We start from the raw sequence: 27,266 nt of genomic DNA, 5'->3' as shown, positions 1-27,266 counted from the left end.
GCATTGTCAAGCATCTTGACGTTTATAAATCTTTTTTTTTTGTTTGGGGTGTCACTTTGTGGAAATAACCCACTGTTATGTGATTACATCCGAACCGGAACAGCAAGTGACTTTCAAGTTTTATCGGCTCCATTTTAAAAAAAAAGAAGAAGAAACGAATCTCGATGTTTAGACTGTCGGATCCGTTAGAAAGCCGAGCAGGCGGGCCATCCTTTTTCACGTACTGTTATAGTATTAGCTCCGTTTTAAGACCATTGGTAGAGAGACCAAATATATAAGGAAGCATTATTTGTATACCCCTAATTCCCTTTGTGCCATCATATCTCAATCGTCTTAGCGTATGGGCCATATGGGGAATCGAGGGGGATTGCCACGGCATTTGATGGATGAATGGCCAGAGATGGGCTGACGTCAATCAATACCCATATAGACGCAGAGTAGATTGACGCAGATAAATATATAGACCAGGGTGCAGCCAATATGTCCTCCACTTATTCCATAGAGATGTTATTTCATTCCGTCTTCGTAGATTGTGCATTTCATCCCCGTGTTTTGTTTGTTTTTCCAATCGAAAGTTTTATTTCCAGCTGTGTTTTGCGTCTGAATGTATTCCATTGTCGTGTAGCGTTATCGTTTGAGAATGCGCATTCAGCAATTTGCATCAGCGTCTCCAAAAGTGGCTGTGCGTCTCGGCTCATTTGACCGCCGCCTTTGCCAGCCCCAAAGTCCCTAGACCATCAAAGCCGCTTCCTTTCCTAACAATCTCGAGTTTCTCCATTCTGATTCCATGCTTTCCAATATTGACATTTTAACGTCGGCCGCTGAAAGTGGATGAAAGCAAAAAAAAAAAAAAAAAAAAACGGAAGTTCAGGAAGATAAAAAAAAAAATATTTGAAATGGAAATGATTGTTCGTTTCTTATTATTTGTTAGTGGCCTGACTTGTGCGATGACTGAATGTGGCAGAAGGGAAGTGAATGGAGAACACACGAAACTGGGACGCAACGAACCGACTGAAATGAACATGCACGTCTATGCAAATTTAAAAAAAACTCATCCAATTTTTTTCTTTTACATTCTTTTTTTTTGATGGTCTTTGCAAACGTTTGGCGTTCAGACTCAAAACACCGTTTATGAAATCGTCTCTGAGATGAACACACGACAAGATGTCATGGAGGAACGTCTCAGCACGTTGGAGGAGAAGCTGACTTTACTTCAGGAGACGCTCGAAGCTCTGCCTGAGGCCATTTCACGCTACCTGCCGATCGTTGTCAATAATGCGCCGTTCGGTGGCGCTACCAGCGGCTGGTCTCAGCCGCCGCAGACGGAAAGCAACGGCACCGAGTTACAACGACGACAGCAGTTTCTGCATCCGGAATCGACTTACGGCAGCATCGGCGGAGGGTCGGCTGCAACTAATTCTGCCGCAGTTGGTGGTGTCACACATTCGAGATCCTCTCCCGGTACGTGGACAGCCACTTCTCCCGCGGGAGCGTCCACATCAACGGCCCTGCCCGTACCTGCGCAACCGCCTCAGCCGCCGCCGCTGCCATCCAAGCCCAAACTCAGCTAACTCGCTTTATTTTTTACCTGGACAAGTCATCCCCCTCTTCTCATCCAATTCCCAATGCGTTCTTATACATATTAAGATATACATATATACAAACATATTATTATTTACGTGAGCTAATGAGATCCGTTTTTTTATGGAACGGCAAAAAGGAAAAAAACAAATTAGGATTTCGGGTTTTCTTTGTCTCTCTACATTTCGTCCCTTTTTTTAAAATTTTTGCCGGGCAAAGTCAGTTAAAGGATGTATAAACATTTACCAAACGAATAACTGAAAAAAATGTAAACGATTTTCGCTTGTTCATTAAAAACAAAACAAATAGCGATTGGGTCGAATGTTTGTTTCGTTCGAGTGTCTATTTTTTTTCCCCACATCAATTCAATTTTCTATTGGAGATTGAAACAGAATTCTCCGTGCTAGGCTAGAGTTTTTAAAAAAAATCTATTTACACCTTTTTCTAGGTCATTCTTTTTCTTTTTGAATCGATTCTTTAAATGACCGGATGTGCCCGGTGCGCATCCCCACTATCGAAACATGTTCTTTTTCGCCTCCTTCAATAATTACAATCTATAATCTTGTACACATCGTATCGAACATACTTACAAATTATATTGATAAAAGATATAATGTTTTTATGCTCTCATTTGTGCCCCGTGTGTGTACAATAACGAAAGGCGGAGAGGGGTGGAGAGAAAAATGAAACAGTTGAGTTTGAGTAACTCACAACAAGTTTTGACCTCGCGATCTCCCACATTCGATTTGATTTCATTTTCTTTTTCCCGTTTCTTGTCCCCTTGTTATCTTCCGGCCATCGTGATGATATCGCATTGTTATGTGGACGGATTTGTTCTGTTTTCTCCTTTCATTCTCTTCGCTCTTTTCCCGCTATCGTGTTATATGATAAACATTTTTTACAACTCGTCTGATCCTTTTTTTGTTTTTCTTCACGGAAACTGGGAACGACATTCGAATATGGCCTGAGGACTGAAATGCAAAATTGCAAGAGTTGACTTCTTTGTATCATCAATGCCATGTACTGTTGATTTTATAAAACAATATGAATACCTTGTCGATCTTTATGTGTTATTAAGCCCTAAATCTTTTTTTTTTTAATCAAACAGTTTTTGAGGTTTAAAAGAACCGTCTTGAACTTTGCCGTCCAATCGTTAAATAGGACGGTTAACGTCAACGGAAAATGAATAGATGTAATGGAATGACGTCATGCTGTGTTGATGGGAGTCTCATAATCGGCCATGTTTGCAGCTGCTTTTTTAAACATTGGATGTGTAAGGAATACGTAGCCTGGCGTCTGGTAAGAAAAGAAGCAAACAAACTAAAAATAGTCAATAATTGCGTCACACTAATCGGACGAAAACGAATGGTAAAAGGCAGAACAAACGAAGCAAAAACTAATTACCAAAATCCATAATGATTTCTTTATTCTGAACAAATTCTAAGAATCCTTCTTTCACACGTCTCGTTCCAAGCCCTACACAGTAAAAGAACAAACAATGGATTTCCTCATCTTTTACATTAATCTTTACGTCTTTAACTTTTCCCTCTCCCACCCCCCTAACTTTAAACGTTTCTGAAAACCATTGCCCTTGAATGTTTTTGTTTGGATATATCGCCATTTTCCTTTTTGTTTCGTTTTCCTACCCTGCCTACCTTTTTGAAGTAGTTACTAAGGGCTAAACCAAATGTCGTCCTGTATTCTGTAAACTTGGCAATGGGGACACGAATTAGTGCAATCGTGCACCCTTGCAAAATCCAGTCAAAGTCCATTAGATGTTCTCGCAAGCCAGGTGGTAAGACTTTAATGGTGAATGTGAGGTGAAAAAACAGTATGTTTCAGTTAAAACGTTTTTCCTTCTTCGACAACGAACATCTAGTGGTTTCCTAGTCAACGAAAGAGCATCAACCGAATGTAATCGTCATAATTGAAAGAAGAGAAGGGCAAAGACGAAAAGCGAGTAAATAGAACGACAGAGCAAGATGAGATAGACAGAGACAGATCGAATAGAATATATGCAATTTGATCCACTTGATCCCATTTTCGGGGAGCTCCACCATTTGCTGCTGCTCTCACGTGGCAAGCCGGAGGCTTATTGCATCTCTCCATGTGTGTAGTGAACGCAGTCGCATCGTGTCTCCCCCCTTTCGGCGAAAAATGGTCAAACTCGACTCGTTGACGTATGGCGATCAAACAACAGAAAATGTAGTCGTCTCAATGCACAGTCGCACGAACTGTGATGCTGTGATTTAAAAAAGAAAAAGATCCAGGCGAGAACGGGACAGGATGTTCAGGGTATTACAAAGGAAGCGATGCTGAATGAAAGGAAAAGTTGTTCACGCTTTCATTCGACAACGCTGAAAATCATTGATGTATAATTGGGATTCTGCCTTTTTTTTTATTTGTACTCAAAGAAGTTGTGGCCCCGTGACTCCACCGGAAAGTGACATCTTTTTTGCTCAATCATCAGCTGTAAGTTGCCATCTCTTCTACCATCTTGTGTATTGCTGTGTCAACGTCCTTGCCTGTGGGAATCGTAGATTGGCCAAAATTCTTTTATTTTGAAGAAAAATTAAATAATAAAACCAAAAATGACCTTACAATAAAGCAAGGATAAGAGGAGGGCGATGCTATGGAAGTTTTGGATTTACGTTCTTTCATGGCTGTTGAACATCATCATCGTCAGAGATGCCATTTTCTCTCACTCTATCCTCTTGTTTTTCTTGTTCGGTTTTCCATACAATCAAACGAGTCAAGGGTAGTTCCGTATAAAAGGCAGGGTAGCTCCTAGCTTTTGCTTGCAACAACTGGAACAGAGGGGAAAGGCGTAGATTTGTTGGGAACCGTTCCAAAACCCATCTTACGTTGTGCTCATGCAACCGTATCGATTGTTTAAAAAAAAAACTGACTGCAAAGTCAGCAGTTGAAAAACAGATAAAAAAAGGGTGGAAGAAAACGAGAGATAAAATGAAATGAATCGAATGGATTTTTACCCTCGTGGAAGATATCAGATAGCTTACGTTCCAAATTCCGTTGCCGTAGCCTTTGCGCCCGTGGCGGCTTGTTAAGGGCTGCGTGCGGGAGATATTCGGCAGTTTCCTCTTGCCTCGTTAAAAAAAAAAAAAAGAAGAGAAAGGCCAAGAGCTTCTTCTTTTTTCGATTTCAGCGAAAGCAAGCGTTCCATCTCGAGTGGTCTGTGATGTCGTTGCCATTATCTAGACTTCCCTTAAGCAAACGACGGCGCTGCACGTTGCTGTTCTTTCGCTCCAACGAAAACAATTAGACGGTAACTACACTACATTTTTCTTGATTCTTTTTCTCTGTCTCATGTCGACTTAGGTGCCTCTTGTGGGTGAAATATAATAATGATGCGGTCAGCAGCGTCTCATAGAGGAAAACCTGCTTCAGTGGGCAACTCCTTGCACCGTAAACTGCCGGACGTTGGCCTGTATTTAAGCGATGACGGGGCAAAGACAATCCCACGGTGCACTCTAAGAGAATTTTCTCAACTCCAATTGTGTGCGTGAAAGAAATGTGGGTCGCCTTGAATGTACGGGAACAAAGAAAAAGATTATTAACGAAACAAAAGGAAAACACTAGTGTAGCCGAAATAAATGTGAAGCAGACTACGCAGCCTTTCGTACACGTAGCCGCAGACAACGTGAACAGCTTCCGTGTAGCAGCCATTCAGTGAGCGTTACCCCAAGGCAAAAGTAGCGAAGCTATGTTAGTGATGGTCTCCTATATACAAAGGAGACGAAAATTGAATCAGTCCCGGATGCAATTGCAGACCTCCGGGAGTAGAGAAGAAAGACGAGGTGGCCTCGGAACAAGAAAAGCAATGAGACTTATTGCACAGGCAGCTAGAAGAAAACTCGAAGAATAGGAAAGTTACAAGGAAGACAGCGAGCAATTTGCTTTTATATATACACACGGTAGATTCCTGCTATACACGGAAGGGAATTGCATCGTATGAATTTCTTTGGTTATAGCCCGTTGAAAGTCTTTTTCTACCGCAGTCACGTCTTCTGAAACCAATCAAGTTACTGGCATGCCACGAGAAAAGAAGAGAAAAATAGAAAAAAGGTGAGGACTTTTTTTATTCCAAGTATAATGTGTTCAACGGAAAACGTGCTCAAATAATAATGTCTTTTGTTTGCTACACTCGTCTTTATCGAACAGGACTTTCATAAACGGATCGAAGACATCAACGATCCATAACGCTATCCTCTTGCAGATGGCTCCAATTCGCCGAACAGTCAAGTGTATAGAAGCCGGAAAATGTGTAAGCTGACAATCAGCGTATGATGAACGGGATTCATTAGTGCAGGAATCAGCAGTTTGTGTTGTACCACAAAAGCCGACATCGTAAACGGGATCATAACAAGATAATGGCATCAAATAATTGCTCGATGAAGCTTTCCTGTCACACATATACAATTACACATCCAACAAGCTGACACAGAGTAATCCAGCAATCACTATTAAAAGTATTTTTCCATCTTATCGTCATTTTTCTTTTTTAGGCTGCCAATTTTGCTAAGTTAAAAGAAAATTATTTGCTCAAGAGACTTGACAATCGTCTGCACTTGCATCATACGTCAGCGAATCGTCTGCAATTGGATGAGCCGAAGGTCCCAACAACGAAACCTGATGATGAGTGTGTATTTTGTTTTCTCCTCCGCTTCATCCATTCGTCGCGTCGTTGGCAACTCTGACAGGCGACGTTATCTCAGGATGATGATGCTACCCATTTCGTTGACGGAGATCCAGCCCTAGGGATCTATAAACCATTTGGTTGGTTCGTGTCGTCGTGCAATGACTTCAGCCAACTTTTTACGTGTGTACCTGGCCAAACGTCTTCCCACCAACTAGTAAGGCTCCTTTTATTTGTTTTTGTTTTTCCATATCCAAGTCATCCATCTATCATAGGATTCTTGAGTGGCTTGAATACGTTCTTTTGATATAATCATGACATCACTAAGACGCTGTTGGAACAACAGACGGATCTTTTCACATCAAACATTGATAGCCAAATGCAGACGACTGCTGCTTGTGTCTGCATACCACACAAGCATAAATATGGATGATATGCAACTCCCCAAGCCAAGATCCTCTACTCTGCGTTACTTAAGCCGTGCACACACTCCGTGATGATGCACATGTTTTTTATCCCTTTCAGATTTTTTTTTTGTTGGAATGCTGTTGCGTTTCGCAGGATTAAATTCCAATGCTCGCCAAACTGGAAGTCCAAGAATTTTGGGATTTCACCAAAGCCCTGCTTAAAAGGGTACAAGAGTTTGTTCTGTTATTAGCTGAGCCAAGATGTAAACTGAATATTTGCCTAGTCATTAAAGGAAATTCATCGTGCTTTTCAAATGGCTTTTCAAAAAGAAGGCATTTGGGAGCGTTTGCCGGAATCTCTCTAGTTGTAGCCCATTAATATCAAAGGTTTTTCTTTTTTTTTATAGATGGAACGGTCTCACGGCCGCCGGATGAACTGTTTTCGGCTCTGCGTCATCGGGTGAGTTTGTGTTGGGTATATATATTTTTGGCCGCGCATGTACGTACCAGGATACGTGTCCAAATAGTTAAGAGACATTGATTGCTGTGGTTTAGTTATTGCATCCCCCTATCGTAAAGAGATTACGTTGGTACAGCTGAAATTTCATAGCGAACGTTGGTTTGATCGATATGAGCCAGACTTAACATAACATTGTACTACGCGAAAGGCTTTTCCCCGTTGTGCATCAGTCCGACCGCGCTACAATTCTTAGGTTAATTAACTGTCGAAAGGATTTCATGTCTTTCAATATGTTATCCCTCCGCGAGTACGCCAGCAAACTGTGAAAGAAAGAATCTATAAAAGTTTTGCGAATCCCCTGCGTAGAAAATCGTGATTAACCCGAGGCGCGGTTAATGGGCTTCAACAATAAAACTAACAACAATAGCGATTCAAATTGCCTTTTGCTTTGAAAATGTTTGTGTTGGCGTTTCAAAATTCAACTACATTCCACTTCGGGATGCAACATCTTCGTTTTACTTTCAACTTTGTTTTTCTTTTTTTTAGAGTCGATTTTGCAAGAAAAAAACCTACGATGTGGTTCATGTGCCTAAGGATAAAATGGAATCCTGTTCCGCTTTTCGAGGAATTGTTCTTTTGTCGGTAACCTCTGCATAACAGGAAAAAGAAATGTGCACACTCTATCGAATTGTGAACGTGGGGACCCCATCTGCAAAACGGGTATTGTAAATCTTAATGTCACTTTGATTACTAATCAACGAGTCGCTTTTTGAAAGGTTGTGCAACTCATTTGAATACCAAATACGAACAATAACAATGAAGATGCACTACACATTAATCTTGTGGATAATAGTTTGATTGCATGGATCTAGTCCGTTTTCGCGAGACTTGTGTGAACGCCCGTCGTTGCCATCGACCGCGCGACTTGGACAAAACGAAGAACAGAAAACAAGGAAAAGATGACAGCAGGGTACTTCTTGCCCAAAAAGTCCCCAGTCACAATTCGTGACAGAGAGAAACAATCTCTGCAGCCCCACGGCTTCAAATGATGGACGGTCGTGCGATCAAAGTTATTCCTGTCGGGGAATTTCGAGGGGCAAGAGAACAAGGGCCATATCTCTAAATACTAATGCACTTTCATACGATTCAATGCGCTTATTCGCCTCTGACTCTTTCCTTTTCTTATGTTTTTATCTTAATCGTTCTACTGCCTCCCCGCAGGGAGTTGGCGAGAGATCACAGCCACTAGAAACCCAAGTTGCTGCCCGGATTGGAAGAGTTTACAGCTGCGCTACAGAGCCCCATTTGGCTTGTCACGCTCTGTATCAGACTCCGTTGTTGTTGAATAGGGCCGCTCAACAACCCAATTAGAGAAGACGGTACTGTTCGTACATGTATCAAAATTCTCTGACAGCAAGGAAAAGACAAATTTGATTCTTAAGCGTACGATGGTCTTTTATTTCTTCGTTCCTTCTATTTTTTAAGCCCGATTTTTCGGTCTTGTCCTTGCCTTTCATCTTCCATTTCACTATTTCTTTTCATGGGACTAGACAGCTCTTGAGATGGATGATGGAGGGCGCATAAGAGATTTTTGCACCATAACGATGAACGCTGTCCGAAATCAATTACCGGTTACAGATGTAAAAAAAATTGTGAGTAGTTTGCAATCGCTCATATGCTAGTCAAGATGGGTTGCGTAACTAGCCGGGCGCAGACATTGCACTGATCATTTGTGCTGGTCTGTCTTTTGTATTTATCTCTAAAGATATCATTGAAATAAGTTTCCCAAAAGACTTCATCTTTTTAAACGGCTCTGTTCACAGCGTATCGTTTATTTTCTGGCTGCATCTACAGAACAAAAAAATTCGTGGACAGACTGAAGTCTAAAGAGCTTGAAAAGACAAAGTGGTATTAAAACTGTCAGCACAGACATCTCAGCCCGCTGTCTATTGGCAATCTACATTCAGACAAATGCACCCCACCGACTTACGTACTTTAGATTCAATTTATCTTTTTAAAGAACGTTTAAAGTGGAAACTAGCAACCGGAAAAAAACTTCTTTGCTTGGCAAGTCATGAATAACTTTATTCACCAGCGGTGCCAGAGGGACGAAAAAGAAATTATTCGTCTGCTTCATTCAAAGATTAATAAAAAATTTGGCAAGAACTACCGAAAACAAATGCTAATATTTCAATTAGTAAAAGGCATACAACGGAAAAAGTGAAATAGAACTTAATCAGATAGTATAAATATCTGTTGGGATTCGCAAAACCAAAAGCTTGACGTTTACCTACGCTAGACTGACAACGATGCACTTTGTTAATAAGCAAATAATGTTGAATTAATCCAAAATTCCAAATATCCAATATTGAACCAGAGTCATAATTTTCTCTTAATTGAACTATTTATGATGTTTGTAACTTATCGAAGATGTGTAGCAAATAACCGGCATCGTTGCAGTTTGTTATCATTTTTCGAGTTTCGGTCCGGCCAATGACGAGCACATGGCTGGGAAAGTCCTAAGACTGGGATTTAACTATTGATTAAAACATTTTATTATTATTTGCTTTTGTGACTTTTACGAAGAACTGGCAAAGAACTTTTGAGCGTCTCCTTGCCAATATGAACTGCCAAATTCCCCACTGTCGTTGGACACTCCGGGATCAGTTACGAAACTTTAAAATTCGACGCCAACTCAATGAAGGCCAATTTGAATTCGATTGTAACGTAACCTGTCCGAGGGTCGGTGTCCACCCAAATGGCTCTCTAGAAGTAATAGCGACAGATGGCGAGTGTCACCCCCTTGTCATGGATTTAAAGGAACACCACACTTTGCCTGTACCGTTGATGCCACCAAATACTTCAGTCAAATGCGGCAGAGGTATGACTAACCTGTAATAAAATTGTGTGACTTGAAAATAAGTTACAATTTGTTCTTTAGATCCTATTTTAAAACAGGCTGGCAGAAATGATGTCCTAAATCGTTTTCTCTTTGAAGAGTATCTTGCACACGAATGTCGACTGCTTATTAGAAACAGCAGAAGTAAAATAACTCTTAAAGGCATAGCACTTGACTGGGAAAGGTTTCTGGCTGGGGAAGAACTGCCTGAAACCCACGAGTGTCTTAAGACTATTATGGATAGATATGGCTGTGATGAGGTACTAATGTAAGGCTTCATGCCATGTTTTTCCCAAAATAATTTTTTTCTTTTACCATAAGCTACCAACAGAATCATATGTGGGCGGCAATTTAGAAATTTTATGGCTTAACAATGAGAGATATTTAATTCATTCAGCCATGGAACCATTTGATTACCAGTTATGTAAGTTGAAGGAATTTCCATTGATTTTTGTGTTACTGTTTAGCATGAGCAAACCTTATTTGTTTCCCGCGTTTAGGCTTGACTCGAATGACAGCGAGTGATGTGCTAACTTCGTCAATGGACGTTGGTATTAAGTTGCCACTTGATGGAGGGGCTGTATACCAAATCGCTGTTCCTCGCCAAAATTACCTACGGGACGCCAACCTGGTAGAAAAAAATGGTATATCCTTCAGGTTCTTTTGAAGGAAACATTTTTGGCGAAAAAGGATGTCTATCATGAAATTCTCATCTGTTATAAATTAGATCCTGTTTTCGCTACTCGGCAGTTCTATACTACACGACTCTGGAAGGTCGAAGAGAGCAGCACTGATGGTCGGCCCAATGTAACTAATGTGCAAAGCTATAGTGATGAATCATCAGCAGTTCGTTGTGCGGCAGTTAGCCATTTTGAATGGGGAGAATTTTGTGAATTACGCTCCCGAGAAGTCAAAATTGCACAAGACGGGTAAGGTTCGATAGACGACGCAGTTAATCATTCTATTGCTAACAAATTCATTTCTAGTAATCTGATGTATGGAAACAAATTCGATATGGATTATGACAGTTGTCTTTACATACACCCCAAGGCACTTATGCTCAGTTCGAAACGGCAAGTTGACATGCTTGATACGAGATGTAAAAGCACAGGAAATTTAGGTTCCATTCTGTCTATTGGAGATCCAAATCTGTGCACTCATTTTAATATGGAGACTACTGAAAGAATCACAAGTTTCGCTGCTAGTCCTACTCGGGAAAACGTTAGTTGAACTCAAAAATTATTTTATTTTTGAATAGCTATTGAAAACATCTCCGCTTACATTGTTTTCCGCTTAGATTTGTTTTACTTCTACAGAAAGAAGCTTTCTGGCCTGGGATATTAGATGTGGAAATCGCCCTCTGTGCAGGACGGCACATCGTCTTTCTAATTCCCCTGATTGGATTTCCATTGTTCCCGTTAGCCCCGAAAAGGATTGGATTTTTCTTGACTCTCAGATTCCAGGTTCATCCGGCAAGATTGGTCTCAGTTGGAACAACCAGGGTCTGTGTCTAGACGGTTCGATTAAACTACCTGTTACATCCGTTGAAATTGAACCGAGATATCGTTGGACTGTCCTGGACACTCTGGGAGTGTTGCAAGAACGGGGTCTAGGTCTCGACTGGGTGATACAAAATCGCTTTAATCAGATGCGCAGTGGAGTCGCATGCGAAAAGGAAAGTGATGGCACCATTCAAATCTGGCAATGTACTGTCGCTGGCGACATATTTTCTCAGCAACTGAACCCAAACAAAAGAATCGGACCGAGTCAGCAAACAGCATCGCGCACTTTCTTTAAACAGTTGAACGATTGGATGGAGGCTGTTGAGGAGAACGAGGAGTTGAGTGCCTCTTTAACATCAAATCATTTCGATCAAAGTGAACAGTTCAATGCAGAAGTCCTTATAGAAGGTACTGTACATTTCTATCAAAAGTCATTTATCAATCAGTACAGTCATTATCATTATCAATCAGTTCAAATAACGTTCTTCATATTTTTCAGGTGTTGAAAAAATATATGAGGACGTTCAACAAGGAAAGTTGGAGATCGATTTTTTTTCCGATTCCAGATCTGCTTTGCCAGAATCGTTGGAGCAGTATTGCCCTATCGACTTTACAGATAAAACTCACGGACGTGGTGCGGTATATAACAAGGAATGGATGACCCAAGAAACGAATCCTGATGGCCAAAATGAGAACCTTACAGGGGAAGATACTTTCTCTTACGACTTTCACGATGGTCTCATATCATCTACACCTTTTCAATCGGCAAATAAGTCCAAAGTTGTCTCTTTGCCTGGTTTCCTGATGTCCTCTACTCCAGCCATCCGTGCGGCTAAACCAAATTTTTTTGCTACGCCTAATCAGCGTGCATATTCGCAACAGCAACCACCTTCTCCACGCGCATCTGCATCGCAGCAAAAACATCTAAATGGTTCTCGTATGTGGGACTTTTAAAACATGATTCGTTCTCAGTTTATTCGTATTTAATTTAACTGTTTGATTACCGCCCTTCTAAAAAATAGAGGGAGGTATTGTAACTAGTTCATAATTCTTTGTATGTTTGGTAAAAAAAAATGACAAAATTCAGTTATTCATGCTTGGTCCATTTCTCCCAAGATGAAATAAATTACTTAAAAAAAATGGCATAAATTTTTCTTGGCATTATCTGGATGTATTGCAACTAGCTTTGATCATGTATTTCAATGTGGTTTTACAGCACTTGAACTATATTCTTCTCGCTGGTGGTAAGGTTCATACACATCATCTATATAAAACCTTCTTTTTCTCCAGTATTTGGTTACCATTTTGTCGAGAAGTGTTGACTGAGTGGAATTGCAAAACACGTGCTTTTCAGATCGAATTTTCCTTTTTGCTGTCTTACTCCAATGGCGTTTGTTGCGACCAACCATTGGTCTTATCCAAGCACCCCTAACACACAAATTTACAATGTTAGGGAACTATGCCAAAATTAAACCTTATTACCAGCCCAAACGATAGAATCTAGCAACAACAGCTTTCACTGTCTTACGTTTTCCTTTGTTCAATGACCATTTAGTGACTGATCTGGTTTGCTGTAAGCAAGGCAAAGCTCTGGAATTAAAACAAGAAACTGAATATTGGTTCTTCAAAAACATTACAACTTTTACTTTTGCGAAAACAGAGAAGGAACCAATGATGAAACAGACGATAAAATACTCGTGTTGGTGCTAATAGAAGGAAGTTGCCGAAATAATGAATTCGGCACTGACGTTGAAAACAAATTTGGCAAAATTGAAGAAAGGCATTTGTTATTAAACAACACGGTTAAATTGTTAGTTGTTTTTGAATAATTTGATAATCGAAGACTTGTCAGGATAACATTCTTTATGGCAAACATTTTGATTGTTCGCTGACTCCTGTGAACTTTGGTTTTTCTGTTGTCTGCAGTAGAGAGTAATTGACAAATTTCCAGATTTTCAATTAAATTGATAAATTAATTATTGCAATGAGTGAATTTTCTTTTTATTGTTAATAAAGTTTAGTTGCAGGAATTACAGTCAATTGAAGCTCAAAGATCAACTCGCCATAATCGCTAGTCAGGTTCGTCACCCAACAATTTTCAAAATGCGCAACGCTGCAGACTCCATGTTGAAAAAGCTTTCGGTTTTAACGTCTGTAATTCTGTAGCATCGTATCACCCTCGCCGGACGTACGCAAGAAGTTATCCAAACAACAGCGTGCATTTTTACAACAGTTGATTTTACGGAAGATGGAGTCGAAAGGCCGTCGTGTTGTTCAACAGTTACCGGATGACTTAACTAATATTGAATTCGAAACGAGTGAAGATGTTAATGTTATTCCCACATTTGACAGCATGGGTCTTCGCGAGGACTTGCTGAGAGGGATTTACGCCTATGGTACGTACGACTTTCACTTTTGGGGAGACCTTGCTCCATTATCGATATAATCCTTAACCTATATAACAACATTTTCTGTGTTTTCTTAATACTTTTTTAGGTTTTGAAAAACCATCTGCAATTCAGCAAAGAGCAATTGCACCAGTCGTAAAGGGCAGAGATGTCATCGCTCAGGCCCAATCTGGTACCGGCAAAACAGCTACCTTTTCAATTTCCATCCTGCAAGCTCTTGATATTCAAACAAGGGAAACTCAAGTTTTGGTTCTAAGCCCTACTAGAGAATTGGCTGTTCAAATTCAAAAAGTATGTCAATTTCCCATAGCTTCAAATGGTTTCATACTCACTTTTCATGTCTTAAGGTTATTTTGGCCCTTGGTGACTACATGAATGTTCAATGCCATGCCTGCATTGGTGGTACAAATGTTGGAGAAGATGTTCGCAAATTAGACTATGGTCAGCACATTGTTTCTGGCACTCCTGGTCGTGTATTTGGTATGATCTAGTTTTGTTTGATGCAAATAGGCTGTTATGAATCTATACCTTTGATTGTTGTTATTTAGATATGATCCGCCGACGTACTCTAAGGACGCGCTCGATTAAGATGTTGGTCTTGGACGAAGCTGATGAGATGTTGAACAAGGGATTTAAGGAACAAATTTACGATGTTTATCGTTATCTGCCTCCAGCAACTCAAGTATATTCAAAAAGCTTACTCCGCAGGCTGGATTTCTAAATTATGTTTTTTTTTTTTTAGGTTGTCCTTCTTTCCGCCACTTTGCCACATGAAATTTTGGAGATGACAAGCAAATTCATGACGGATCCCATTCGCATTTTAGTCAAACGGTAAGAACGTGGTTTAATCACGTTGAGTCTGTTAAGGCTAATTAATTTTTATTATTTAAGCGATGAATTGACTCTTGAAGGAATTAAACAATTTTTCGTTGCTGTTGAACGAGAAGAATGGAAGTTTGACACCCTTTGTGATTTGTACGACACCCTCACCATTACGCAGGCAGTTATCTTTTGCAACACTAAACGCAAAGTAACTATTGCCGGAATCTCTAGGAAGCTTTATTTAAATATTAAATCTGGTTACTTTAATTTAAGGTTGACTGGTTAACGGAGAAAATGCGTGAGGCGAATTTTACGGTGTCTTCTATGCATGGGGACATGCCTCAAAAAGAACGTGATACTATCATGAAAGAGTTTCGCAACGGCCAAAGGTTTGATTCGTTTATATTTTATTTTTATTTCTGTAGCTAGCATAGTAATCGCTCGTTATTCATTTCGTTTTTAGCCGTGTTCTTATCACAACTGACGTTTGGGCTCGTGGTATTGATGTCCAACAGGTTTCTTTGGTCATCAACTACGATCTTCCGAATAATCGTGAGTTGTATATTCATCGTATCGGTCGTTCTGGTCGGTTCGGACGAAAAGGTGTAGCCATCAATTTTGTCAAGAATGACGATATTCGTATTCTTCGCGATATCGAACAGTACTACGCCACACAAGTAGACGAAATGCCGATGAACGGTAAGTTCTTTTAGTTCAGTTGGTATTTATTAAGAAGGATTTTATTAATTCTTTTTAAAATAATGATTAGTGGCTGACCTCATTTAAACTATCAATCCATTTCGGAAGCGGATAACAAAGAAGTTGTACGTCATGTTTTATTTTGCTGGATTTTTTTTTCTGTATCCCCGAAGATTTGGACACAATATATGAAAACTTGTGGTCGTTTAAGCCAATCCTGCTATGAAAATAGAATTCGTTTAGATGCGTTTGCAATGAAACAGTGTCTGGCCACCAACAAGTGCCATTTTAACGTGTGCGACGCGTAACTGCTACCTTTATTCATACAAGGTTTTTGATAAAGTCCTCTGGCTTCAAATTCCCCTTAAATTTCGGTTTGGCATAAAATTGTGCATATTATTGCATTACCTGATTAATACTGTAGTCGTTTCGGGGAGACGAAGTTGGAAAGGTATTTTCTAAAATTATTTAATTTATTTTGTTGAGAATTTTTGCCGATTATTTATTGGGAAGGAGTGAAACCGTAATACATTTCTGAGTTACGATTGCAGAAACGAAAGATTTTTCCCTGACAACTTTTAGACAACAGCCATTTGGAAATAGCAAAGACACAAACGTCTTCCCGCCATTTGGAGAGGTACGATATTTATAGAGACGGAAGTACGGTACATTGCATTAGAATGGAACCGTAGGTGGAACGACTAACTGGAATAGAAAGAGTACCAAAGAAAACTTCATTGTATAAAAGTTGCTTATTTAAATTACAATTTACAATGACATTCTTGAGTCCGGAGTCCGTCCACGGACTTCCCATATGAGTCATACGTTTTTCTTTTTTGTAACTCGCGCTTTCTGTTGTCTGCACTACAGATGTGTTTTACCTACAGACAGTTTCGTCTGCACAGTTTAAAACGAAGAAAATTCAAAGGTTCAGTAATCGCTAATTCACTATTATTAGATCCACGATGTCTCTTTCGGCTGATAAATTGATACGTTTTGGCACCGGCAGTTCAAGTTTACTGAAATTATTGAATAAAAACGATATTCGAGCTGGAAATGGATTTCTTGTAGGTCGTGGTTTCCATTTGTCATTTGGTGAATTTGCTCAATCCTCCTTAGGTATTTACCATGTAGTGTATTTGTTCCAGTATAGCATAGATGAAAAAATATTTAATCTGATTCTTTCACTGAAACTGCAAAATTTTGTATGTAAATTGTTGTAGGGTCACAAGCACGAAAAAGATTTTATAAAAAAGTCAGCACAGTCCAGTCAAACAAAGATTTTGAAATTGTTCTTGACAACCGAAAATTAAAAACTCCTGCAGGCAGCATATTTCGTGTCTCTAGCGAGCCATTAGCTTTGGCTGTGGTCAATGAATGGGATGCCCAAGAAGAAAAAATTTTAGTCTCATCAATGCATATTGTAAGTTTTTTTTTGTTGTATTTGTTGGTCTAATTACTGTTCTGTTATAATTCATCTCTTGGAACTTAGACATCTCTAGTAAACACTATTCTAGATAACCCAAACAAATTGCGGAAGCAAGATATCATCAGCCATATTCTTACATACCTCGACAATGACACACTTTTGTGCAGGGAAGAGGTAAAAAACAAAAAAAATTATTAAATCGCCTAAAAAAGAAAAAATGTTTGAATCTGTATTTCAATTCTTTTAATGACCCATATTTTATTGGGAAATAATAGGGTAATCTTGAGTGGTCTGCAGAACAAACAAAAAAGTGGGATCCATTAGTTGAATGGTTTAATAAGAGGTACTGTATTCATTGAGAAATATATGAAAAAATAAAAATGTCATGTTGAATGTTATAATTCCAAGGTATGGTGTGACTGTGGAACCTTCTTGTGCCATAACCGGTCCCAACCTACCAATACATGCAAGAAAAGCACTCGAGAAGTATTTGCACTCCCATGATTTTTGGACACTTAATGGACTCATGTTTGCTGTTGAATCGGTAAAATCGCTGATTTTAGCGCTAGCCTGCGTCGACCGACACCTTAGCGTTGAAGAAGGCGTACGCTTAGCCACGCTAGAGACAGATTTCCAGGCAACAATTATATTCCTTTTACAAAGCTCACACCAATTTAATCTACAACATTGGTACATTTTTAGACTCGACAATGGGGCCGAGTGGAATGGGCTCATGATATGGATAACTTCAATATTCAAGCTCGGTTTGCGGCATCTATTCTATTTGTACATCTTACGTCAAGTTCATCGTCAATAGAAGATAAATACAAGAAATGAGTATTGTGGATGGAATAGCTGCTGTGGTTAGCAGGTAATAGATTTGTTAACCTACAACATATGTGTGGCATAGTCATTACATGGTATAGAATTGAAACAACAAACATCTGTTTATGGGTTACATTTTCAAGTCAGTGTATTTGACAAGCCCTAATCATGAAAAGTTGAAGCATAATCATGACAGGTGCCAGTACTTCAGCATAGTCCATTGACAACTGCCCATTAAGTTTCTTACACAAAAGGAATTTGAACGCAAAATGTAGGCCAAGAATGGTACAGCTCCACAAAGCTCTTAATGGAGCTGCCTTGTACATCCCTGCAAGAAGCATCCTTAAGAGCACCACATACACAAAATAGCAATGTACACCATCAGCAGCAAATAAAGGGGAGAAAACTAACCACCAATTGAATGCCAAAACAGATTCTGTTTTCAACACAAAGAAAATAGAAAACACAGTGAAACCCACAGTATGAAGCCAAATCTCTATAGGAGTCAGGCCGAGTAGACGAGTGGTCTCTTTTAAGGAGAAAAACATTTTTATTGTTATCCATATCCATGTTTATCAACTTGTAAACTTTAATGTGGACTGCAGAATTTTGTCTTTCTTTAGAGTAGAAGTCTCCAGAGTCGTATTGAGGCTCAAAATCATCTGTCAAATCAGGATGTAAAAAGATTTAAACACTCAAATAGAAAAACATCAAAGAGAAAAGAAAACCACTACCAATCAGGTGAACTGTTGAGGTTGTAACTGAATGTTCCAATGGAGTGTTAGATTTCAGTTGTAGTTGTAGTGCTAGATTGATTGCTTTGGGGGCTGCTGCTCCCAGACCATGAATATGAATACTATTTGAAGTTTCCAAGCATTTGAAACAGCGGGCAAGTTGCGCTTTGAAATTTGTTTTGGTATTGACATAGACGTCGTTAGGTCGCGAAGGAAGTCGAGCTGGCAAACGTTTTCTCAGTTTATATTCTTCGGGGTCGTAGCGTTCTTTTTTCGCACTTGGAACTTGTTCTTGCTTGACACCTGTCGCAGAATCGCTCGCCCTCTCTGACATTGTCAATTAACTCAATAGGGCAAAATGTTACCCGTATCGCCCACGTGATCGAAAACAAACCCAAATACACATTACCAGTGTGATGACAGGATCCAGTCAGAAAAGCCAACAATCATTTTTTTTCTTTTTACGACGTTGCCAAAACTTAAAGAGGCCCTATTTTGTAGTATGCTTCTGTACGGTTTGTTCTGCCCATCTCCGCTTGGTTCGCTACTAACACGCTTCTTTGACCACAAGCTGATTAAAATTTACAGCAGGAGTTAAATAAGTGAAGAAACAACTGTAAGCATACGGAGATCTTTGTTTGAAAATTGGTAATGTGAAAATAATGTGAAAATGCCTTCGTATGCTGAGGGAAATTGTTACAATATACATATTGTAGCATCAGGCACCAGGCCCACCTTTTGGCAGGCTGCCAGACGCACTCAATGACCTATAGCTGCAACGTGAATATTACGACAAAAACAGTCGCCTGGGCTTGTGGGTGTGAGGGGGTGTGTGACGTCTGTTTGGATGCAGACAGTAATAACCCAAGTTATCTCGTGCTTCGTAAAGGAAATTCCCAAAGAATATTATCATTGTTTTCTTTGGGTAAACACCGATTGAGAGGTAAAATCCTTCAGCTCAATGTACGAGAATGAATTCGAAAATTCAGGTAGTAATCGCAGCCAAAACCTTGCAGCGCAATATATGGTTCCAAGGTCGACCAAAAAAAGGTATACGTCTCGTGCTTCGTTTACAACTGCCGCCTTATAAAGTCCACAACGGAGGTATTATTTTCCATTCACGCAGCGGCTTTGAACCAGGAAGGAACAGCAATGAGTCGTATTGCTTTAATATATCCTAAGCTAGCAATCTTTAGGAGTAGGACTCAACTAACATCATCTGCAACAAATACAAGAAGCCGTGATTTAATGAAGAATCCATTGAATAGTCATCTTAGTGTTGTGCTAATGAGCCTTAACAACATGCAAGTGGCAGCAGTAGCTGCCTTCTCTACTTATTCTCCATGTAACCCACAGATACAAACAGCAAGTATTCTCATTCAAAAAGATCTTTTTGAACTGGCATCAAAAGCTCTTATGGAGTTACAAGAATCAAAAAATAGCAGTAGCTTAGTAGTGGAGGTAAATTTTGAGTGCTCCTTCATGTAATAATTCAATTAGTTTTGTAATAATTTTCTGGTTTTGTGTTCAGAAAAAGGCACATGTCTTTTGTGATCTATATCGGACATTGCAACATTCTGAGAAAAAACTTATTCTGAATCAATTTGCTTTAATATGGAGTGGCAAACAAAATGCTACAATGAACTCTGTAAAGAAATATCTAACTGCACAGGTAAATTGATGTTTTTAATTGTATGTGTGTGCGCCAATACAGTTGTTTGTCAATGACGTCAACTGGGGTCGTTGAGTACGACATTATAGTAGTAGCAGCAGACAAGGAAATCTAATAATATACTCTATTTTGTTTCTTTGTCAGGAAAAGGGTGACGAGGCGTTGATCAAAGCTGAAGATAACTTGCGTAGTACACTGGCAGTTGATCAGAATTGGTTGTTGTCCAATTTGGCTCGTCAAGAAGGCGGGATAAAATTTCTGATTGATATACGTGCAGATATACTGGTATTACTTTATTCAAAGAGAAACAAAATAAGGATCACCTGATTGCAATGTTTTTCATTGTCACATTAGGAACAAGTTGAAATAGCAGATGCAACTAACGTAGTAGTTTTGAGGTCCATGAGTAACGCAATTCGTGATTTAATTGCTCCGTGCTTCGGAATCGACATGCTACAACTGGACAGAGTTACATGGTCTTCTCCAGGCAGTCTCCTACAACACGTTTCAGAAGGTGAAGCTGTTCATCCCGTGCGAAGCTGGTCAGATCTCAAAAAACGTCTTGGTCCTTATCGACGTTGTTTCATTCTTTTGCATCCTGCATTACCGAAGCGACCGCTAGCCATTTTACACGTTGCGTTGACAAACGAAATATCTGACAATATTCATTCAATTATCACACGGAATGTGAGTCATTCGGTTGATTCTGAGACAGATACTTCGACTTTGGCAGACGATGAAGATGTTAATCGTGTAAACACCGCCATATTTTACAGCATCAGCTCAACTCAAAAAGGCCTCGCAGTAAGCAACCCACTTTTTCCATATCTTATTTTTATCTCCTGGTACATGCAGCTAACTTTTTTGTTTTCTAGGGGATAGATTTAGGTCAGTCTCTGATCAAACGAGCGCTTCGCGCATTACAATCAGAAATACCTTCCCTACAGCAGCATTCAACACTATCGCCCATTCCTGGTTTCCGGTCGTGGCTCCTTCAACAGTTACGTGAGACTGAGCGTGGCCGCAAAACAGTTTTAACGGACTTTGATTGGGGATCGGCGCAACAATTAATCAACAGCACAAAAGAAAATCCGCTTGGACTGCTTCGTAACTTATTAGTCGATAGTTCTTGGATGCGAGAAGAAGCTAAAGCCGCATTGTTGAAGCATCCTTTAATGCGCCTATGTGCGAATTACCTGTTTGTGGAGAAGAGGCGAGGCTTTGCATTGGATAGTGTTGGTAAGTCGTACGGTTTTTCCTTTTGCCGGTAGTATCATCTAATAAAATTTTATCTCGTTAGCCAACTTTCATTTGCGGAATGGAGCAATAATGTGGAGAGTAAGTTAACAAATTTTCAACTTATGTACAAATAATATTGTTTGTGTTGTTACATTGTTTATACACTCAAGTATTCCGAGCGTGACAAATTTATTTTCTTTCAGTTGAATTGGGCTGCGGATCTTTCGCCCAGAGGCCTGAAAAATTCATTTGGCTTGATGATGAACTACAGGTATGCATAGTACTAAACTGAATTCTGGATTTCTAATAATTAGAGCCTGCTTAATTTTGTTAGGTATTATGTGGAGTCTTGCGAAAAAAACAGTCAACTGTATGCAGAAAAGCAGCATATAGAGTCATCAGAGCAAATCCGTCTTTTGTCAGGCGTTTCCAGTCAATCCACCAATCAACTTTCTCATCTGTGATTAATGCACTCTTCAAGCGCTTTGCGCTGAAGGCTAGCCTGGAAGCATTTCAGTTGCTCAGGCAATTACGTATTTGGTAATCCATGGTTACCCTCAAACCAAGATTTCCAAATTTTCGTGTATATATTTTATAATCGTATCTCAAATATATTGTATATTCAGTTTGTGTTTAAAGTTCGCGCAAGACTGTTTCTTTCAAGATCTGATGAAACATTTTTTTCGCACCAACTTATTTTGTTCTATTGAACGCTGAATCCACTGAACACATAGATAATAATTAATCTTTTAATGAGTTAGCCTGGGAAGCCGCCAGGCTGGCCAGGCCAAGGCAATTTTCCGTCTGTCGCGTTTGATGCCCCCTGGTGGCCTGGTCTGTGAAATATAAAGACTGAGTAGTGTTTTTCCTCCTGCCACTTGCCCTATTCAGTATTTTCCTTGCAATACGGGCTGATAACGCTTGAATGCTGGGAGTGGCTTTCTGAAATTTCGTTAGACCGGAACTGACACATTTCTCGACCAACAGGAAGGCTGTCGTAACACAGCTTCGTCTCGTCATACATAGCCATTAACTGGGAATTTTTGTGCCGCTGCAGTTTTCTTGTAACAGTCGAACGAGTACCTTGGTTGTACTTCAAAACCTTCCATTGCCTGCTGAAAGTCCTGATAAAGGTAAACTATCAATGTAAATATACATGCAGTACATTTGATTAGTCCAAATTCGTTGATGACTCATCAAGTGTTTTATAAGAATAATTACTGTTGAGTTATGTGCAGATATTCATATAACATAACTACGTTCCCCAGAAACTGGACATAACTTTGATTTTTGTGTTCGAACTTGATCTTTTTGTAAGAACAATACTGTAAGTATTCTTCAACTTGAGATGCCTGTGATGCCAGTTCCAGGTTTGGACTACATGGGAATCCCAACACAGGCTCATGGGCCTGCAGCTTTGAAATGGGATCCCAAAAACCTTGAAATTCGTACTACTTCTGTGGAACGAACTTTGGAACCATTAGTGATTCAGGTAGCAACATCACCAAAAGCCTCTGGATGTGTAGGGGAACGTTGTTAGGTTGTGCTGCATCATTTGTTTGTTTTTGGCATGTTTTTTCTATGTTAAGTTTTTGTTTGATTGATGCATGCATCTTTTGATTTCTTTTTGTTTTGTTTTCATATTTCTAGTATCTTGTGTTGCTGTAGACAGTGTATTGCCATCAAACAACTGAATAGTTTCTGCAATGCAAAACAATTCAAATAGCCAAGACTTGGCTCCCATTACTCTTAAATGGGATCCCAAAAACTTGGAAATAAAGACGCGTTCTGTCGAACGCACGTTGGAGCCATTGGTCATCCAGGTGAAATCTTTTTCTCTACCGACTATTTATGCAAATTTAATCTTATGCATTGTAGACTAAGGTACTGTAAACATCTTATTATTTTGTAGCTTTTGCATGCTTTGCTTCCCCTTTTCAGTAGAGTACCCATTTCTCGCGTGTGCCGAAATCTAATGCGAATCTCGTTTTTCTACCAGGTTACGACCCTAGTTAACACAAAAGGCTCTTCTAAGAAGAAAAAAGGTCGTTCGAAAAGGGCTCACGTACTTGTAGCTGCTGTAGAAAAAGCAACAGGCAATTTCATCGAACGGGGTGAGCAAATTGCGTATGAAAATCCAGATATTCAGCAAGAAATGTTAGCAGCAGTCGACGAAGTTCGAAAAACGGGCGAGACCATGAGTGTGGCTTCACGTGAATTTGCTGAAGACCCATGCTCCTCGTTAAAGCGTGGGAACATGGTTCGAGCAGCCCGTAACTTGTTATCCGCTGTAACTCGTCTTTTAATCCTAGCGGATATGGTAGATGTCCACCGTCTACTCAAATCTCTTCGAGTAGTTGAAGAAGACCTTGAACGTTTACGTGGAGCTTCGAGTCAAGCTGAATTAGAAGAAGGTTGCCTCATTGAAAATGTTATAAAAGTCATGTTAAAAAACGAGTCATTGTTACAGGTATGCGTATGTTTGGCCGAAATGCTTCTGAACTAATGGCACAAGCCGCTCGTCGCCAGCAAGAGCTGAAAGATCCGGCTCTAAGAGATGATTTGGCTGCTGCCCGAGCCGTCCTGAAGAAGCATTCTATGATGCTATTGACAGCTTCAAAGGCGTTTGTTCGTCACCCTGAACTAGCGGCAGCAAAAGCAAACAGGGACTATGTCTTAAAACAAGTGTGCCAGGTAAGTAAAAGTTTTGACAAAATATCTTTCCAATGGATTTTTCATGATTTAAAAAAAAAATGCAGGCTGTTAGCGCCATATCCGATGTAGCACAAGGCAAAAGCACCGTTGGGAATCCGGCTGTTCAAATGCCGTACGATGGCCCAGGAGAATTGGCTGCCGCCCTTGATGACTTCGACGAACGAATTATTATGGATCCATTGGCTTACAGCGAAATCCGTACCCGACCCTCGTTAGAAGAAAGACTTGAGAGTATAATCAGCGGCGCCGCGTTGATGGTATGTAAATGCTAGTACAAAATTCGTTTTCAGTTTGAACAGCTTTTTCTCCGACGTAGGCGGATTCGTCCTGTACTCGCGATGATCGACGTGAACGTATCGTAGCAGAATGCAATGCAGTGCGCCAAGCACTTCAAGACCTTCTCAGTGAATACATGTCAAATATGGGCAAAAAAGATCGCAGTGAAGGATTGGATCGTGCACTTGATCACATGTGTCGCAAAACTCGTGATCTGCGCCGTCAGTTGCGTAAGGCAGTGGTTGACCATGTCTCGGATTCCTTTTTAGAGACCAATGTACCACTATTGGTATTGATCGAGGCAGCTAAATCTGGCAACGAGAAGGAAGTGGACGAATATTCTCAGGTATTTTTTTTTTTTTTAACTTTGCCTTCAAGAAAATCTTATAGCATTCTCTTTATCCGTGCGTTGCAGGTCTTCCTCGAGCATGCCAATAAATTGGTTGAAGTGGCTAACCTAGCATGTTCTATGTCGGGCAATGAAGACGGTGTGAAAATGGTTCGATATGCCGCTTCCCAGATAGAGGCACTTTGCCCACAAGTCATCAACGCTGCTCGTATTCTGGCAGCTCGCCCGCGCTCTCGTGTAGCACAAGAAAATATGGATATTTTCCGCGATGCCTGGGAGAATCAAGTGCGCATTTTGACCGATGCTGTCGACGACATTACTACTATTGACGATTTCTTGGCCGTCTCGGAAAATCATATTCTAGAAGATGTCAACAAATGCGTCCTCGCCCTCCAAGAAGGTGATCCAGATTCACTTGACAGGACGGCAGGTGCCATTCGCGGTAGAGCATCCCGCGTGGCCAACGTTGTCACGGCTGAAATGGACAATTACGAACCAGGCATTTACACAGAACGTGTACTGGAAGCTGTTAAAGTTTTGCGTGACCAGGTCATGCCCAATTTTGCCCAAAAGGTTGAAATGGCTGTTGACGCACTTTCGAGCAACCCTCCTCGTGATGTTGACGAAAACGAATTTATCGACGCTTCTCGCTTGGTTTACGACGGTGTTCGTGAAGTTCGCCGTGCCGTCTTGATGAACCGCGCTGACGAAGAACTAGATCCAGAAGAAGTGGAATTGGATGAGCAATACACCATCGACACTCGCAGCAAATCGAGCAACCACACCCTTGATTATATGGTGGATGAGTATCCAGATATTAGTGGAATTACCACAGCTCGCGAAGCCATGCGAAAGCTTAAGGAAGAAGATAAGGCGAAGATTGCCCAACAGGTGGAATACTTCCGTACGGAAAAACTTAAATTTGATCGAGAAGTATCTAAATGGGACGACTCTGGCAACGATATTATTGTACTGGCGAAACACATGTGCATGATCATGATGGAAATGACAGATTTCACTCGAGGTCGCGGACCTCTCAAGACGACAATGGACGTCATCAATGCTGCCAAGAAAATTTCCGAGGCTGGAACCAAGTTGGACAAATTTGCTCGTTTGATTGCCGACCAGTGCCCCGAGTCATCGACCAAACAAGATTTGCTAGCATATTTGCAACGTATTGCCCTTTACTGCCATCAACTGAACATCACCTCCAAGGTTAAGGCCGACGTACAGAACATCAGTGGCGAGCTGATCGTTTCTGGCTTGGACAGCGCTACATCACTAATCCAGGCAGCTAAAAACTTGATGAACGCAGTCGTCCTTACTGTCAAAGCCTCTTACGTAGCTTCTACAAAGTACACTCGTCACCAGAGTACCGTTGCTTCGCCTATCGTTGTATGGAAGATGAAAGCACCCGAAAAGAAGCCATTAGTTCGTCGCGAGAAGCCTGAAGAGGTTAGAGCCAAAGTTCGGCGTGCATCGCAGAAGAAACACATCGCCCCCATCAAGGTCCTCAGCGAATTCCAAAGTCCTGCCGAAAGTGTTTAGAAAAAAAAAAACTAAAAATAGATGCGCAGTTTAAAAATAAGGCTCATTAAACGTCCAGTTCTCTTTGGTTAGTAGTGGTTCTCCGTCAAGAGCATTTCTTTGTTTTATTTTATTTTTTTTTTTTTGCCGTAAATCAGCATTACCGACAACTTCCCATTTTCACCTTTAAGTCAGTTGAATTTTCATGTGAAAGACGGACCTGGTTTCGTCGGATATTTCGTTGGCGGCAAAAGCTAAAAATCGTAGTTGTAATCTTTCGTCGCTTTCAAATTTTTCCCGGAAAATGTAAGATTACAAATCTTTAGATAGTCGTATAACCAAAATCATGGCTCAATGCTTATGAAACAAAAAGCCAAAGCTGGTACGGTCGTTTCCTTCTATTCGTCTTCGCGCATCTATTTTTACATACTTTTTTCCCCATCATTTGCGTATATCCTTAATTGACTTTACGAGAACAATTCCTGTATTATTATTTCGGTTTTGGAAAACTGATAGGAACACCCCATAAATAGTTTAGTCCCTCCTCTCCATATTGAAAGCGGCCACCATTCGATTCACAGAGACTTAATTATATCCATTCCTTCGAATTTAGCAACAAAACCTTGCGTGACAATTCCCCCAAACAACTGTTCAAGTATTTTTACTCTATTTTGAACGCTCCTTTATTATTGTCCCTTCCTCAACCTTGACATCATATCAATGGGAGAACTTTTTTCCAAACCACTTTTTTCTCCGTTCGTGTCGTTTAATATTGGTGTCCTAATTTCATACACGGTTAAAAGAAAATTACTAATTTTATTAATGGTCAAGTTTTGCCACAGAAGGATTTACTCAGATAAAGGAAATCGTCGTTAGTACTATCCATTTTCAATTAGAATTGTGAATTACTGGTTACTGCAACGTTATCATGTGTATCGCCGTTGTTTCAATTTTTGTTTTAGTCAGCGATATTTGAGCACATCCAACTTGCTGACAAGTTATCAATCCGAGACCACCGTAAAATGATCTGGTCGCCATCAAGCAATGCGATCTTACAAAAAAATT

At 40.2% G+C, this 27,266-nt stretch overlaps 8 protein-coding genes and 1 long non-coding RNA gene across 17 annotated transcripts in view; 7 read left to right on the top strand and 2 right to left on the bottom strand.

Moving 5' to 3' along the window:
* Positions 1 to 2,253, top strand: part of LOC130699336 (small conductance calcium-activated potassium channel protein-like) — a 43,773-nt gene extending 41,520 nt beyond the window's left edge. For all 5 annotated transcript variants that reach the window (XM_059496062.1, XM_057521670.2, XM_059496061.1 and 2 more), the window contains one exon: positions 1,116 to 2,253. In XM_059496062.1, coding sequence (XP_059352045.1) covers positions 1,116 to 1,571 — 456 coding nt within the window. In that variant the 3' untranslated portion in view covers positions 1,572 to 2,253. The remainder of the gene's footprint in view (positions 1 to 1,115) is intronic.
* A 1,122-nt stretch (positions 2,254 to 3,375) lies between these two features.
* LOC130699397 (uncharacterized) lies at positions 3,376 to 8,546 on the top strand. Of its 3 annotated transcripts, XR_009421379.1 has the most exons (9): positions 4,479 to 4,867; positions 4,921 to 5,551; positions 5,601 to 5,667; positions 5,764 to 6,047; positions 6,108 to 6,455; positions 6,514 to 6,871; positions 7,053 to 7,105; positions 7,652 to 7,825; positions 7,882 to 8,546. It is a non-coding gene; the product is annotated as an uncharacterized LOC130699397 (long non-coding RNA). The 3 variants fall into 3 exon arrangements; XR_009003419.2 differs by lacking the exon at positions 4,479 to 4,867 and adding an exon at positions 3,376 to 4,053 and having other exon boundaries at positions 4,921 to 5,667; XR_009003420.2 differs by having other exon boundaries at positions 4,921 to 5,667.
* Positions 8,547 to 9,643: 1,097 nt separating this feature from the next.
* On the top strand, positions 9,644 to 12,544 carry LOC130699341 (uncharacterized). Its single transcript, XM_057521679.2, has 8 exons — positions 9,644 to 9,986; positions 10,047 to 10,264; positions 10,326 to 10,428; positions 10,505 to 10,648; positions 10,732 to 10,933; positions 10,991 to 11,225; positions 11,302 to 11,914; positions 12,006 to 12,544. The coding sequence occupies exons 1-8, from the start codon at positions 9,728 to 9,730 to the stop codon at positions 12,458 to 12,460; spliced, it is 2,229 nt and encodes a 742-aa protein (XP_057377662.1). The 5' UTR covers positions 9,644 to 9,727; the 3' UTR covers positions 12,461 to 12,544.
* A 107-nt stretch (positions 12,545 to 12,651) lies between these two features.
* On the bottom strand, positions 12,652 to 13,432 carry LOC130699388 (large ribosomal subunit protein bL35m-like). Its single transcript, XM_057521742.2, has 3 exons — positions 13,153 to 13,432; positions 12,989 to 13,096; positions 12,652 to 12,934 (listed from the first exon to the last, which is right to left on the bottom strand). The coding sequence occupies exons 1-3, from the start codon at positions 13,380 to 13,382 to the stop codon at positions 12,706 to 12,708; spliced, it is 567 nt and encodes a 188-aa protein (XP_057377725.1). The 5' UTR covers positions 13,383 to 13,432; the 3' UTR covers positions 12,652 to 12,705.
* A 205-nt stretch (positions 13,433 to 13,637) lies between these two features.
* Positions 13,638 to 15,650, top strand: LOC130699372 (eukaryotic initiation factor 4A-III). Its single transcript, XM_057521723.2, has 9 exons — positions 13,638 to 13,902; positions 14,003 to 14,205; positions 14,262 to 14,394; positions 14,463 to 14,596; positions 14,657 to 14,745; positions 14,806 to 14,944; positions 15,010 to 15,125; positions 15,200 to 15,435; positions 15,506 to 15,650. The coding sequence occupies exons 1-9, from the start codon at positions 13,755 to 13,757 to the stop codon at positions 15,520 to 15,522; spliced, it is 1,215 nt and encodes a 404-aa protein (XP_057377706.1). The 5' UTR covers positions 13,638 to 13,754; the 3' UTR covers positions 15,523 to 15,650.
* A 671-nt stretch (positions 15,651 to 16,321) lies between these two features.
* On the top strand, positions 16,322 to 17,758 carry LOC130699379 (ATP synthase mitochondrial F1 complex assembly factor 2-like). The gene is made up of 6 exons (XM_057521730.2): positions 16,322 to 16,554; positions 16,659 to 16,858; positions 16,928 to 17,038; positions 17,140 to 17,207; positions 17,273 to 17,501; positions 17,567 to 17,758. The coding sequence occupies exons 1-6, from the start codon at positions 16,401 to 16,403 to the stop codon at positions 17,699 to 17,701; spliced, it is 897 nt and encodes a 298-aa protein (XP_057377713.1). The 5' UTR covers positions 16,322 to 16,400; the 3' UTR covers positions 17,702 to 17,758.
* A 188-nt stretch (positions 17,759 to 17,946) lies between these two features.
* LOC130699427 (ribonuclease P protein subunit p20-like) lies at positions 17,947 to 18,877 on the bottom strand. The gene is made up of 2 exons (XM_059496065.1): positions 18,424 to 18,877; positions 17,947 to 18,351 (listed from the first exon to the last, which is right to left on the bottom strand). The coding sequence occupies exons 1-2, from the start codon at positions 18,755 to 18,757 to the stop codon at positions 18,071 to 18,073; spliced, it is 615 nt and encodes a 204-aa protein (XP_059352048.1). The 5' UTR covers positions 18,758 to 18,877; the 3' UTR covers positions 17,947 to 18,070.
* A 385-nt stretch (positions 18,878 to 19,262) lies between these two features.
* LOC130699347 (malonyl-CoA decarboxylase, mitochondrial-like) lies at positions 19,263 to 21,972 on the top strand. The gene is made up of 9 exons (XM_057521689.2): positions 19,263 to 19,473; positions 19,550 to 19,884; positions 19,955 to 20,095; positions 20,240 to 20,380; positions 20,450 to 20,899; positions 20,971 to 21,334; positions 21,396 to 21,433; positions 21,538 to 21,605; positions 21,669 to 21,972. The coding sequence occupies exons 1-9, from the start codon at positions 19,395 to 19,397 to the stop codon at positions 21,796 to 21,798; spliced, it is 1,746 nt and encodes a 581-aa protein (XP_057377672.1). The 5' UTR covers positions 19,263 to 19,394; the 3' UTR covers positions 21,799 to 21,972.
* A 244-nt stretch (positions 21,973 to 22,216) lies between these two features.
* On the top strand, positions 22,217 to 27,008 carry LOC130699338 (catenin alpha-like). 3 transcript variants are annotated; one of them, XM_057521675.2, is made up of 7 exons: positions 22,217 to 22,467; positions 22,653 to 22,826; positions 23,334 to 23,748; positions 23,805 to 24,028; positions 24,094 to 24,306; positions 24,366 to 24,671; positions 24,741 to 27,008. In XM_057521675.2, the coding sequence occupies exons 2-7, from the start codon at positions 22,683 to 22,685 to the stop codon at positions 26,220 to 26,222; spliced, it is 2,784 nt and encodes a 927-aa protein (XP_057377658.1). In that variant the 5' UTR covers positions 22,217 to 22,467; positions 22,653 to 22,682; the 3' UTR covers positions 26,223 to 27,008. The 3 variants fall into 3 exon arrangements, with proteins under 3 accessions (XP_057377658.1, XP_057377659.1, XP_059352046.1); XM_057521676.2 differs by lacking the exon at positions 22,653 to 22,826 and adding an exon at positions 22,985 to 23,157 and having other exon boundaries at positions 22,218 to 22,467; XM_059496063.1 differs by lacking the exon at positions 22,217 to 22,467 and adding an exon at positions 22,985 to 23,157 and having other exon boundaries at positions 22,694 to 22,826.
* Positions 27,009 to 27,266: the final 258 nt, after the last annotated feature.

The sequence above is a fragment of the Daphnia carinata genome, chromosome 7, assembly GCF_022539665.2.
Source record: "Daphnia carinata strain CSIRO-1 chromosome 7, CSIRO_AGI_Dcar_HiC_V3, whole genome shotgun sequence".
NCBI classification, from domain to species: domain Eukaryota; kingdom Metazoa; phylum Arthropoda; class Branchiopoda; order Diplostraca; family Daphniidae; genus Daphnia; species Daphnia carinata.
This window is presented reverse-complemented; position numbering and strand designations above follow the sequence as displayed.